The sequence below is a fragment of the Trachypithecus francoisi genome, unplaced genomic scaffold (assembly GCF_009764315.1).
Source record: "Trachypithecus francoisi isolate TF-2019V2 unplaced genomic scaffold, Tfra_2.0 Lachesis_group0, whole genome shotgun sequence".
NCBI lineage: Eukaryota > Metazoa > Chordata > Mammalia > Primates > Cercopithecidae > Trachypithecus > Trachypithecus francoisi.
In genome coordinates this window covers 75,182,972-75,197,599 of record NW_022681453.1, presented here as the reverse complement: position 1 = coordinate 75,197,599, position 14,628 = coordinate 75,182,972, and the positions used below count along the sequence as shown (strand labels likewise).

Below are 14,628 nucleotides of genomic sequence, written 5' to 3'. Positions count from 1 at the left end.
CTGTAATCCCAGCACTTTGGGAGGCCGAGGCGGGCAGATCACGTGGTCAGGAGTTCAAGACCAGTCTGGTCAATGTAGTAAAACCCTGTCTCTACTAAAAATACAAAAAATTAGCCGGGTGTGGTGGTGTGCACCTGTAATCCCAGCTACTTGGGAGGCTGAGGCAGGAGAATCTCGTGAACCCGGGAGGCGGAGGTTGCTGTGAGCCAAGATCGCGCCACTGCACTCTGGCCTGAGCGACAGTGCGAGACTCTGTCTCAAAAAACAAAACCAAACAAAAAAGTTATTTGTTTTTAGAAGGCCAGCAGAGATTAAGCTTGATCCTAATATGATGATAAAGAGAATCATGACCCAAAGGCCTTCTGAATTTCAAGAGTATTATATTCTAGATGTTTTTCACATTTTGTATTGTAATCCATTTTGTTTTGTATTGTAATCCATGTGTACATGGGGTCTAGAGTGGGCTCAACAAATAGCAGTCCTTCTTGACCACCCTGGTGGTAACAAATTGGGAAAGAAAATGAAGAGCAAGTCAGATAGAGGCCAGAATATCACCTTTTATACTAATAGTAACAAAGTCAGCGGATGTCAATATGTGTGAAAGATAAGTGGGCTGCTGATGGAGTGAAGAATGAGGTGGACTTACCTATCAGTCACAGGCAATGTTCAACCTCCTCCCCCACTGGAGGGACGATCCCCCTGGAGGAGAACCAGCTTCTGTGGGCACCTAGATCCAGAAGGAAGGACAGAGGTGTGACAAGCCTACCCAGCATCCTCCTTCCACATTTACTAACTGTCCTAGTAGCTCAGGCTGGCATAACAAAATACTACAGATTGGGTAGCTTCAACAACAGAAATTTATTTCATATAATTCTTTAGGATAGAAACCCCAGATCAAGGTTTGGCAGAGTTGGTTTCTGGTGAAGGCTCTCTTCCTGGCTTGCCACCTTCTCACTGTGTCTGCACATAGCCTTTCCTTAGCACATGCTCATGGATAGAGGGGCAAAGTGTGAGGGAGGAGCAGGGAGCAACAGAGACACACACACACACACACACACACACACACACACACACACACAGAGAGAGAGAGAGAGAGAGAGAGAGAGCGCGTGCATGAGCAACTCTGGTATTTTTTTTTTCTTTTTGAGACAGAGTCTGGCTCCGTCCCCCAGGCTGGAGTGCAGTGCCATGATCTTGGCTCACTGCAATCTCTGCCTCCAGGGTTCAAGTGATTCTTGTGCCTCAGCCTCTGGAACACCTGGAGTAGCTGGGATTACAAACATGCACCACCACGCCCCGCTAATTTTTTGTAATTTTAGTAGAGGGGGGGTTTCCTCATGTTGGCTAGGGTGATCTTGAACTCCTGGCCTCAACTGATCCTTTAACCCCGGCCTCCCAAAGTGTCTGGTATCTCTTCTTATAAGGACACTAATTCTACCAGATATGGGACCCACCTTATTTAACTTAATTACTTTCTTTCTTTCTTTCTTTCTTTTTTTTTTTGAGGCGGAGCCTCTATCGCCCAGGCTGGAGTGCGGTGGCGCGATCTCAGCTCACTGCAAGCTCCGCCTCCCGGGTTCAGGCCATTCTCCTGCCTCAGCCTCCCGAGTAACTGAGACTGCAGGCGCCCGACACCACGCCCGGCTAATTTTTTGTATTTTTTGTAGAGACGGGGTTTCACCGTGTTAGCCCTGATGGTCTTGATTTCCTGACCTCGTGATCCGCCCGCGTCGGCCTCCCAAAGTGCTGGGACTACAGGCGTGAGCCACCGTGCCCGGCCAATGAATTACTTTCTTTAGAGGCCCCATCTCCAAATACAGCCACACCAGGAGTTAGGGCTTTAACAGAATTTGTGGGGACACAAACATTCAGTCCATAACAATAATCTACTTCCTTTGGTTAGAGTGAGTTAAAGTTGTAGAGAGAGGCTGGGAATTACCCTAATTGGGCACCTTTAACTCGGAAGGAGTGAAGAAGAGACATCTCCGCTGCTTTATATATAATACCCAGCACACAATAATATTGTGTTAGTCAATGTAAGCCCATTTCCCAACCATTTTATGTAGATGTAAGCTTACTATGTTAATGTGTTTTCCTTAATATAAAATTTAATTTTTTAAAACATATTTTAAAAACTTCCAAAATATAGATTGTGTGTGTTATACTGCTTTTAAGTTTGAGAAAGATCAAAAATTTTAGTTTTTCTTGGTTGCACACAGTGGCTCATATCCGTAATCCCAGTACTTGGAGAGGCCGAGGTGGGAGGATTGCTTGGGCCAGGAGTTTGAGACCAGTCTGGGCAAGACTTGTCTCTACATCAAATAAAAAATTAGCGGGGCATCGTGGTGCATGCCTGTAGTCCTAGCTACTCAGGAGGCTGAAGCAGGAGCATCACTTGAACCCAGGAGGTCAAGGCTGCAGTGAGCTATGACTGCACCGTTACACTCTAGCCTGGGCTACAGAGCCAGATCCTGTCTCTTTAAAAAAAAGATAATAATAATAATAATAATACTTATGTTTCAGTTTTGAGGATAGATGTTATAGACACTATGATTGTGTTACTTTCTTGTAACCACCAATAGGAGAGAGAAAGGGAAAGAGAAAGAGAAAGCAAAAAATATAATGAAAGTAGTTGTTTAAAGGAAAATTTAGTACAAATAACTTGAGGCTTGTTGTTGTACTTATTAAGTAGGCATTTTAAGGACTCTTTTTCTTAAAATTGTAAGATCATTTCCACTGAAGTCAGTGTAGTAGGAGACATTGGAAAGATCAAGGGTAGCATAGCGACTGCTTTATTAGTGTCCTTACCATTCATGCTTTAGTATGCAGCAGGGCATGGATTAGTCATACACTGTTTACCTGAATTTAGGACTTTAGGAAGATCTCCTCTGGCCCCCAGTGGCCAAATAGGTAAGTAACACCAAAACCAGGATTCTTTTTTTTTCTTTCTCACCTGCTGCTTTTATAAGAATGGTCATTCCAAAGTAGTTTCAGCTGGATGCGGTGGCATGCGCCTGTAATCCCAGCACTTTGGAAGGCCGACTCAGGTGGGTCACATGAGGTCAGGAGTTCAAGACCAGTCTGGCCAATGTAATGAAAGCCCATCTCTACTAAAAATACAAAAATTAGCTGAGTGTGGTGGCACAAGCTTTTAATTCCGAGAGTGAGAGTCTGTCTCCAAAAAAAAAAAAAAGAAAAAAAAAATCCTATAAAAGTAACATTGTAAGTTGCATAAAGGATAACAATAAAACTGATGAAAATTGTGCATATCTAGAAATAAAGAGTAGTAGTGTATAGATTCTTTATTGCACATGAACTCTGATCACACTTTGCTCCTTGCAAAGGCTATTTGGCTTTACAGCAGTGAGAAGGTATATGTAACATTCAGACCTCTGTTTGGGGAGTTTTATTTAAAGTGTATGGTGATTTTTTTCTCATTAGATTATCATTAGATAACAAATCAAGTGCTCCTACTGGTTTCCCTAAGCACATTCCAAAATATTGGACTTGTCATATGTATTTAATGGGTAAAATAATGAATCTATTTTTTTACTTTTTTAAAGTTGTTAAGTTATGAAGATGGTTGAAGTCAATGAACTGAACTGACAATTGAAAAGGTCACAAAAAGTAAACCATCCCAGGAGATTGGGGACGTGTGTATGGTTTTAGAGGGAGTGAGGGAGATTGCAGATCACTTTAAACCAAACATCATTTTATTTAGTGATAGTATGTTGATCTAGTATAGTGAGCAGGAGAAAGATAAGTCAATAAACCAATAAAAGTATAACTACAAGTCAGGATAGGTTCTGTGAAGGAAATGAACAAGATCAACAGAATCACCTTTAGTTGTTTTCTTCCTTTGTGAATATTTGAATTATTTTTACAATGAACATATAATACTTACATGTCAGAAAAAGCTGTTTCCCAGGCCTAATTGGAAAGTTACCTCACAAAGCTTAGCAAAATTTCCTAGTTTTGTGATTCATTTCTACGCTGAAGGAGCCATTATTTGAAATTGGCCGGGCGCGGTGGCTCAAGCCTGTAATCCCAGCACTTTGGGAGGCCGAGACGGGCGGATCACGAGGTCAGGAGATCAAGACCATCCTGGCTAACACGGTGAAACCCCGCCTCTACTAAAAAAATACAAAAAAAAAAAAAAAACTAGCCGGGCGTGGTGGCAGGTGCCTGTAGTCCCAGCTACTCGGGAGGCTGAGGCGGGAGAATGGCATGAACCCGGGAGGCGGAGCTTGCAGTGAGCTGTGAGCCGGCCACTGCACTCCAGTCTGGGCGACAGAGCGAGACTCCGTCTCAAAAAAAAAAAAAAAAAAAAAAAGAAATTGCAGTAAATAGTTTTTGCCTACATAGAGTATTGTTGAAGGGAGAAGCAAATCAATATCTATCTGATATCCGTAAGTCCTTTATGCCTCAAGCAAAATAGGGAGACACAAATCATTCAATGGGGAATTAATAGCAATAGCTGGGGATGAAGCTGGAGCTTGGAAGAGTTTTTCTGATTCATAGACTATTGCCCTTTGATTTCACCTGACTAATATTGACAGATGCTTTACCCAGATCATTCTTAGAGCTTGATTTCTGAAACATGGGGAGCCTTTGTAGCAATTTTTATTCTGTATCAATGGGGCATAATCCTTGAAATAATAGTAAATGATCCTGGTCCTGAAATCATTACAATTTCATATTGGATTGCTTTATGATACTTCCTCTATTATGCCAAGCTTCTGTTCCTAGGTATTTTTTTTTTTCTTTCTGTTTGGTTCTTCTAAGTTAAATTCCTTCTGGCAGTATAAAATAGATGTTAAGTTTGTGTGCTCTGGAGCTGGAGTGAGTTCAAATTCCAGGTCAGTCACTCACTAGCCATGGGGCCTTGGCAATTATTTCTGTGATTCTGTTTCCTCATCTGGAAATAATGATGATAATTACCACTTATCTCATAGCATTGCAGTGAGGATGAGTCAATACTTGTAAGGTATGTAGCACAATGTCTAACATATGGTAAGCACTATGTAAGTATGGGCTATTTTATATAATATTTCCAGGGCATATGAGAATAGGTGAGCAAGATATTGCTTCTTTATTTGTCACTAGTAGTTTTCAACACCATTATGATTATCAAATTCCCAGAAAAAATGTAATATTTCATTGGGCATTATTTAGCTTTGATGAATACTTTTCAGAAGGATTTCTTAGTTCTTTTAATGTGTGGTGTTGAGAATAGGTTGTGATTATAGTCATTCTTGTCTTTGGGTAGTGAACATTAAGTCAAGTTGAAACATTATTCAGGCTGATAAGCTAAGTGCAGCAGATATTATAGCCATTGACAAATTAATATTTACTGAGTGAGCATTCAGAGGTAGAAGTTGCTAATTTCTATGGTAGATACTATCTTATGTGTCTGTATATTGTCTTTGTCCCTTTTGAAATATTCTTTTGAGTATTATGGCCATTTGGTATCATTCAAGTTAAATACTTCTGTATCTTTTGGGTTTTGACAGTTGAAATATTGATTATATGTAGTTTAGTTAACTATATATTGTTATGCATAGTTATAGGTTGTACATATGTATATATTTAATTCCTATTTGGAGTTTTAATAGTGTTCTGGAATGTTCTCCTCATTGTAATCATATTTAAAAATGATTTTATGCCCCAAATAAAACAATACAAAGAAAACCCCACAAAACCCCCTAAAGCGTTAAAATAATCTTTCTTTATTTCTTCTCTTTTGGTTTGTGTTTCTGTTTTTCCAGAAAATGTTTCTGAGAAAGATCTTCATGGAAGACTTTTTATCAACCGTGTTTTTCATATCAGTGCTGACAGAATGTTTGAATTGCTTTTTACCAGTTCACGCTTTATGCAGAAATTTGCCAGTTCTAGAAATATAATAGGTTAGTCCTTGTGTTCTTACCTAATGATAAATTTGGGAGAATGCTATTATTCTTAGAAGGTTGAGCCTATATAAACTGATTTATGTTGTGAGGAGGAAGAATTAGACATGCTTTGATTTTATTTTGGCAGTATATAAACTGGTATTCAAATATTTGGTTAAATTCACATGTGAACAGTATAATTATTTAATTAGGTAATGCTTCCAACAAGTAAGTTCAGACCTTTTGAAAACTAAAAGTATATTTATTCATTAAGGTACCAATTCAATTAGGTTGAACTCAATTCAAAATGGTTTCATGTGAAACAACTGAATATTGGTAGAGTGTAAATTGCAACACCCACTTTGCCAAAAAGCTTGGCAGTAACTACTAAAGGTATGAACTCTCTGTGACTCAGCAGTTCCACTCCTAGGTATATATTCATCAGAAATGGGTACATTTGTACTCTGAATGATGTACTACAGTGTTCATAGCAACATTATTTATGATGGTCCCAAACTCAAAACAGTTCAGGTGGCCATCAGTAATAGAATGGATGAATAGATTGTGTATATTCCCACAAAAGAATCCTATATAACAATGAAAAAAAATACAAAGTACTGATACTTGTAACAATATGAGTAGAACTCACAGATAACAATGTTGAGCAAAAGAAGCCAGATATAAAAGAGTACATGCTATATAATTTCTTTATGTAAAGATAAAAACCAGGCCAAACAAATTTATGGACATAAAGTCAGCATAGTAGTTACTGTTGTGGAGAGTCAGGTAAGTAAAGACTGCGAGGGAGCTTTTGGGATGCTCGTGTAAGTTCTATATCCTGATCGGCGTGGTGGTACATGTATGTATTCCCTTTGTGAAAATCATGGAGCTATACACTTGAGACTGCAGTATCTATGGACTACGTCAAAGACAATATATTTTTAAAAGTTCCACTTAAGAAGTTGGTTAAATTTCTTAATTGGTAATTAATGGTTAAATCCTCATAAGAAGAATTTCATTGATTATGTGTTTAAAAGTTTTATTTTGGGACTGGGTATGGTGGCTCATGCCTATAATCCCAGCACTTTGGGAGGTTGAGGCAGGTGAATTGCTTGAGCCCAGGAGTTTGAGACCAGCCTGGACCCATCTGTACCAAAAAATACAAAAATTAGCTGGGCATGGTGGTACACACGTGTAGTCTCAGCTACTTGGAAGGCTGAGGTGGGAGGATCTCCTGAGCCTGGGAGTTGGAGGTTGCAGTAAGCTGAGATTGTGCCACTGCACTCCAGCCTGGGTGATAGATTGAGACTGTCTCAAAATAAATAAATAAATAAATAAATAAATAAATAAATGTAAGTTTTATTTTGGTAAACATCTCAAATAAGCTTATAGTTAGTTTGCAACTGAATTTATCCTAAATATTTTAGATATTTTATTAACTTTGGGAGCACATGATTTAGCCTGCTACATAAAATTAGAATTCAGCAGCAGCAGCAGAGATTCATATAAGGTGAGTCATTTGACATAGTCAAAGAGAAAGTTGTTCTATAATCAATTTTATTTATTTATTTATTTATTTATTTGAGACAGAGTTTTGCTCTGTCACCCACACCCAAGCTGGAGTGAAGAGGTGCAATCTCGGCTCACGGCAACCTCTGCCTCCCAGGTTCAAGCGATTCTTGTGCCTCAGCCTCCTGAGTAGCTGGGATTACAGGTGTGCGTCACCACGCCTGGATAATTTTTGTATTTTTTTTAGTAGAGGGGTTTTGCCGTGTTGGCCATGCTGGTCTCAAACTCCTGGGCTCAAGCAATCTATCTCCCTCAGCCTCCCAAAGTACTAGGATTACAGGAATGAGCCACTGCGCCCAGCCGCAATTTAGTTTATAATCTAAGTATTTTATTAACCATTAGATATTATTCCTTTATTTGAAACTTTTATGTAAACATATATATATATATATATTTTTTTTTTTTTTGAGACAGGGTCTCGCTCTCTCACCCAGGCTGGAGTGCTATGGTGCAATCTCAGCTCACTGCAACCTCCGCCTCCTGGGCTCAAGTGATTCTTGTGCTTCAGCCTCTGGAGTAGCTGGGATTACTGGCATGCACCAACATGCTTGGCATTTTTTTTTTTTTTTGGTAGAGACAGGGTCTTGCTGTGTTGCTGCAGGCCAATCTCAAACTCCGGAGCTCAGGTGATCCACCTGCCTTGGCCTCCCAAAGAGCCGGGATTGTGGGCGTGAGCCACCATGCCCAGCCTACACGTAATTATGTATTCGTAGATGATATTGTTATGAATACTAGGAACCAAAATCAATTTTGTTCTTATTATTGATGGTAGAGTAGCAAAGAGATTGCTATCAATAGCTATTGTCTTGTGATTATGAGTTTTATAATTTTAAAAAATTATTTTTTCTGTTCTTCCAGTTTTGAAAATGTGGGATGCCTGAGATACAAATCTTCCTCTTTACTCAGTAGCTAATATTTAACTTATTATATTTCTTCTGAATCTATTTTGTATTTTCTTGTGACTCATTTCTACCTAGAGAACTTGGTATTTCAGAAGAACTGGGTACATTATTTCTCTCTATCTTCTGAGAGGATGCCCATTAATGTTGCACTGCCATTTTTATGGCTGAAAAGACCCAGGAGGAATTGTTCTATGCTGGTGATAAATGAAGTTTGTTTTCTGAAACACAACTGCATTTGTTTTCTGATATATCTGGCTTCAATATCAATGATTATATTGACTGTCTGATGTTATAAATGGCTTTGCAAAACAAAGGCTTCCAGCTAATTCTAAATCTAAACATTTATAAATATGTTGCTGACTAGACCTAGAATTAGTCAGAAGCTTTATTACAAAAGAGAATCTGATCATGACTACAAAGCGTGCTGCTCTCCTCTGACTTGCTACCTGGTAATCAAAGTTGTAGTATTTCTTTCTTTCTTTTTTTGAGACAGGGTCTTGCTCTGTTGCCCAGGTTGGAGTGCAGTGGTGCAATCACAGTTCACTGTAGTCTCTACCTCCTGGGCTCAAGTGATCCTCCTACCTCAGCCTCAGTAGTTGGGACCACAGGTGTGCACCACAATGCCTGGCCAATTTTAAAACATTTTTTATAGAGACAAGCATCTCCCTATGTTGCCCAGGCTGGTCTTGAACTTGTGGCCTCAAATGATCCTCCCACATCAGCCTCCCAAAGTGGGGCAAGTGTGAGCTACCACACCTGGGCTGGTATTTCTTGAGATCGAGTTTCAAAGGCTTCTTTTTTAAAATAGTAAGAATATAATGATTTTTAAATATAATTATTTGTGGATTAAATCTAATTCTAGCACTCAAATGACCACCACTGGATCTAAATTTTCCAAATTGGGGGTGCTGAGCATAGGGAGCTGGGTCTGAGAGTTCTCCTGAGTGAAGAGGAGTAAAGTAGGGGGGATGTGGCAGCAGTGCTGACAATGAGTTTTCTTGAAGGCTTTTTTTGGTCTAATTTGTGAGATCGATATTGTCTTTAATGATGGGGAAGCCAGGAAAATGACAGAAATGAAAACTGAAAATGGCAAAGTAGAAAAACACTGTCTCTTTATAATGGAGAATCTGTTTCAGGAAAGGTAAATGTAACCTTTAAGCAACCTGGATAGAGGCTAGAGCACGAAGGAATTAGAATTGAATTTATAGGTCAAATGGAACTTTTCAATGACAAGAGTAGGGCTCATGAATTTATAAACCTAATGCAAGAACTAACCTCACCTGGAGAACTGACTCAGAGAAGAAGTTATGATTCTGAATTTATGCAAATGTTCGCTGGAGGTATTTTCTTAAAGTGACAATAGGAAGAACACTGACAGATTTAGTAAAAGAATATGATCTTATTGTTCACCACCTTGCCACCTGTCCTGATGTTAACAATTGTATTAAGACAGAAGTGGGCATTGAGGCCAGGCGCCGTGGCTCAGGCCTATAATCTCAGCACTTTGGGAGGCGGAGGCGGACGGATCACGAGGTCAGGAGATTGAGACCGTCCTGGCTAACACGGTGAAACCCCGTCTCCACTTAACCCCTTCTCCACTAAAAATACAAAAAATTAGCCGGGCTTGGTGCCGGACGTCTGTAGTCCCAGCTACTGGCTGAGGCAGGAGAATGGCGTGAAGCCAGGAGGTGGCGCTGGCAGTGAGCCGAGATCGCACCACTGCACTCCAGCCTGGGCGACAGAGTGAGACTCCGTCTCCAAACAAACAAACAAACAAACAACAAAAAAAAAGTGGGCATTGAAGATTGTCTACATATATAATTTGGATATAAGAAGTCAAAGTATCATTTAAAGCATGTAATAGTCGGAAAAATTTACTTCTTGGTAGTAAGAATAAAAATACAACATATGGAGTTACAATTGATCAAAAAAGAGATCACAGGAATTGGACCCAGTACCACAGCAGAAACAGAAACAATCACCAAATATGAAATAATGGATGGTGCACCAGTAAAAGGCGAATCAATTCCAATGAGACTATTTTTACTGGGATATGACCCTACTCCAACAATCAGAGAGATGTGAACAAAAAATTTTCAGTAAGGTACTTTTTGAATTTAGTTTTTGTTGATGAGGAAGACTGAAGGTACTTCAAACAGCGGGAGATCATTTTATGAAGAAAAGCTCCTGAAAAACTGAGGAAACAGAGAAAAAACTTTCACCAGTGATTTGAATCTCCAGAATCACAGGCATCTGCTGAACAGCCTGAAATGTAAACTGAATAGGAGACCAAAAAAAAAAGCAAAAAATTCCTGTAACCACTGAGTTAAGTTCAGCAGGTTGAAGATGGTTGCAGCTGTAGAGGGGAGAAAGACCAAAACTTCATATATATTAGTCTTCCTTTATCTTATGGTGCTGCATTTATTTTATGGTATAATGAAATGTTTTTTATGTATATACCTTTTAAAAAGTGCTCTCTTTGAAACACTGGAACTTTCTTAAACTGCCTTTTTTTACTTCACACTTTGATTTGATGATAAGCACTCAAATATGCATCAGCATAAACATTAAACATTTTCATGTGAGAAAAATAAATAAAATTAGGGGGTCTTTTTTAAAATCTATTTTGAGACGGAGCCTTGCTCTTGTTGCCCAGGGTGGAGTGCAATGGTGCGATCTCGGCTCACTGCAACCTCCACCTCCCGAGTTCAAGTGAGTCTCCGCTTCAGCCTCCTATGTAGCTAGGATTACAGGTGCCCACCACCACGCCCAGCTAATTTTGTTTTTGTATTTTTAATAGAGATGGGGTTTCACCACGTTGCCCAGGCTGGTCTCGAACTCCGACCTCAGGTGATCCACCTGCCTCGGCCTCTCAAGGTGCTGGGATTACAGTGTGAGCCACCGCGCCTGGCCAAAATTAGGGGGTCTTTTAAATCTGTGTTCTTTTAAATCATTGTTTACAGTTACATGACACCACTTTTTAAATGTTTTTGATCTTTTAGTTTCAGGGGTACATGTACACATTAGTTATACAGGTAAATTGTGTGTCTTGGGAGTTTGGTGTACAGATTAATTCATGACCCAGGTAATAAGCATGGTACCCAATAGGTAGTTTTCAGTCCTTACCCTCCTTCCACCTCCACCCTCAAGTAGGCCCCAGTGTCTACTGTTCCCTTCTTTGTGGCCATGTGTACTCAGTGTTCATCTCCCACTTGTAAGTGAAAACATGGGTATTTAGTTTTCTGTTCCCGCAGTAGTTCACTCAGGATAATGGCCTCCAGCTCCATACATGTTGCTACAAAGGGCATGGCCTTGTTCTTTTTTATGACTGCATACTATCCCATGGTGTATATATACCATGTTTTGTTTATCCAGTCTACCATTGATGGGCATCTAGGTTGATTGCATGTCTTTACTGTTGTGAATAGTGCTGCGATGAACATTTTTGTGCATTCCATGTCTTTACTGTTGTGAATAGCGCTGTGATTAATATACTTGTGCATGTGTCTTTATGGTAGAACAATTTATATTCCTGTGGTTAGATACCCAGTAATGGGATTCTCAGGTCAAATGGTAGTTCTGTTTTAAGTTCTTTGAGAAATTGCCAAACTGCTTTCCACAATGGCTGAACTAACTTACACTCCCAGCAGCAGTGTATAAGCATTCCTTTTTCTCTGCAACCTCACAGCTGTTATTTTTTGACTTTTTAATAATAGCCACTCTGTCTGGTGTGAGATAGTATCTCACTGTGGTTTGATATGCATTTCTCTAGTGATTAGGGATGTTGAGCATTTTTTCATATGCTTGCTGGCCAGATGTATGTCTTCTTTTGAAAAGTGTCTGTTCATATCCCTTGCCTACTTTTTTATTGGGTTGTTTGTGTTTTTGCTTATTAATTTCTTTAAGTTCCTTATAGATTCTGGATGTTAGAGCATTTTCAGACACATAGTTTGTAAATATTTTCTCCCATTCTGTAGGTTGTCTGTTTACTCTGTTGATAGTTTCTTTTGCTGTGCAGACACTGTTTAGTTTAATTATGCCCCATTTGTCCATTTTTTTGTTGTTGCAATTGCTTTTGATGTCTTCATCATGAAATCTTTGCTAGGGCTTATGTCCAGAATGGTATTTTCCAAATTTTCTTTCTTTTTTTTTTTCTTTTTCGAGACAGGGTCTCACTGTGTCACCCAGGCTGGAGTGCAGTGGTGCAAACATAGCTTACTGCAGCCTCAACCTCCTGGACTCAAGCAATTCTCCTGCTTCAGCCCCCCCAAGTAGCTGGGACTATAGGTGCACACTACTACACCTGGATAATTTATGTATTTTTTTGTAGAGATGAGGTTTCACCATCTCGCCCAGGCTGGTCTTGAACTCCTGAGCTCAAGTGATCCACCTGCCTCAGCCTCCTAGACTGCTGAGATTACAAGTGTGAACCACTGTGCCCGGTCATTCCTAAATTTTCTTCAAGGGTTTCATAATTTTAAGTTTTATATTTAAGTCTTTAATCCATCTTGAGCTGGTTTTTATATATGGTGTAAGGAAGGGGGCCAGTTTCAATCTTCTGCATATGGCTAGCCAGTTATTCCAGCACCATTTATTGAATAGGGAGTCCTTTTCCCATTGCTTTTTTTGTCAACTTTGTCGATGACCAGATGGTTGTAGGTGTGTGGCTTTATTTCTGGGCTCTCTGTTCTGTTCCATTGGTCTATGTGTCTGTTTTCATACCAGTACCATGCTGTTTTGGTTATAGTTGTCTTATAGTATAGCTTGAAGTTGGGTATTGTGATGCCTCCAGCTTTGTTCTTTTTGCTTAGGATTACTTTGGCTATTGGGCTCTTTTTTGGTTCTATATAATTTTTAGAAAAGTTTTTTCCTAATTCTGTGAAGAATGTCATTGGTAGTTTGATAGGAATAGCATTGAATCTATAAAATGCTTTGGGCCGTATGAGCATTTTAACAATATTGATTCTTCCTATCACGAGCATGGAATGTTTTTCCATTTGTGTCATCTCTGATTTATTTGAGCAATATTTTATAATTCTTGTTGTAGAGATCTTTCACTTTCCTGGTTAACCGTATTTCTAGGTATTTTACTTTTTTTTCTTTTGCTATAATGCATGGGATTGTGGTCTCGACTTGGCACTCAGCTTGGATGTTGTTGGGTATAGAAAACTACTGATTTTTGTATATTGATTTTTGTATCCTGAACATTTGCCAAAGTTGCTCATCATATCTAGGAGCTTTTGGGCAGACTATGGGGTTTTCTAGATATAAAAATCATATCTTCTGCAAATAGATACAGTTTGATTTCCTGTTTGGATGCCTTTTATTTCTTTCCCTTGCTTGATTGTTCTGGTCAGGACTTCCAGTACTATGTTGAATAGAAGTGATGAGAGTGGGCATCTTTGTCTCATTCCAGTTCTCAAGGGGAATTCTTCCAGCTTTTGCCCATTCAGTGTGATGCTGGTTGTGGGGTTTGTCATAGGTGGCTCTTATTATTTTGAGGTATGTTCCTTCAGTGCCTGGTTTGTTGAGGGTTTTTAACATGAACAGATGTTGAATTGTATTGAAAGCCTTTTCTGCAGCTATTGAGATGATCACGTGGTTTTTGTTTTTAGTTCTGTTTATGTAATGAATCACACTTACTGATTTGCGTGTGTTGAACCAACCTTGCATCCCAGGGATAAAGCCTACTTGATTGTGGTGAATTCACTTTTTAATGTGCTGCTGGATTCAGTTTGCTAATATTTTGTTGAGGATTTTTGCATCAATGCTCATCAAACATATTGGCATCAGGTTTTCTTTTTGTGTTGTTTCTCTGCCAGGTTTTGGTATCAGAATGATGCTGAATGATGCTGGCCTCATAGAATGAGTTAGGGAGAAGTTCCTCCTCCTCAATTTTTTTTTTTTTTTTTGAATAGTTTCAGTAGGAATGGTACCAACCCTTCTTTACATGTCTGGTAGAATTTGGCTGTGAATCCATCTGGTCCTGAGCTTTTTTTGGTTGATGGGCTTTTAATCACTGGTTCAATTTTGGAACTCATTCTTGGTCTGTATGGGGTTTTAGTTTCTTTCTGGCTCAATCTTGGGAGGTTCTGTATTTCCAGAAATTTATCCATTTCTTCTAGGTTTTCTAGTTTTTGTGCATAGAGGTGTTCATAATAGTCTCTGGGTTTTTTTTTTTTTTTTTTTTTTTTAAATTTCTGTGGGGTCGATGGTAATGTTCCCTTTGTCATTTCTGATTTTGTTTATTTGGATCTTCTCTTTTAAAT

At 39.2% G+C, this 14,628-nt stretch overlaps 1 protein-coding gene and 1 pseudogene across 5 annotated transcripts in view; both read left to right on the top strand.

The window, feature by feature from the left end:
- GRAMD1C (GRAM domain containing 1C) overlaps positions 1-14,628 on the top strand; it is a 117,603-nt gene that overhangs the window by 77,449 nt on the left and 25,526 nt on the right. For all 5 annotated transcript variants that reach the window (XM_033211229.1, XM_033211227.1, XM_033211228.1 and 2 more), the window contains one exon: positions 5,769-5,906. In XM_033211229.1, coding sequence (XP_033067120.1) covers positions 5,769-5,906 — 138 coding nt within the window. The remainder of the gene's footprint in view (positions 1-5,768; positions 5,907-14,628) is intronic.
- LOC117084515 lies at positions 6,104-10,763 on the top strand (annotated as a pseudogene).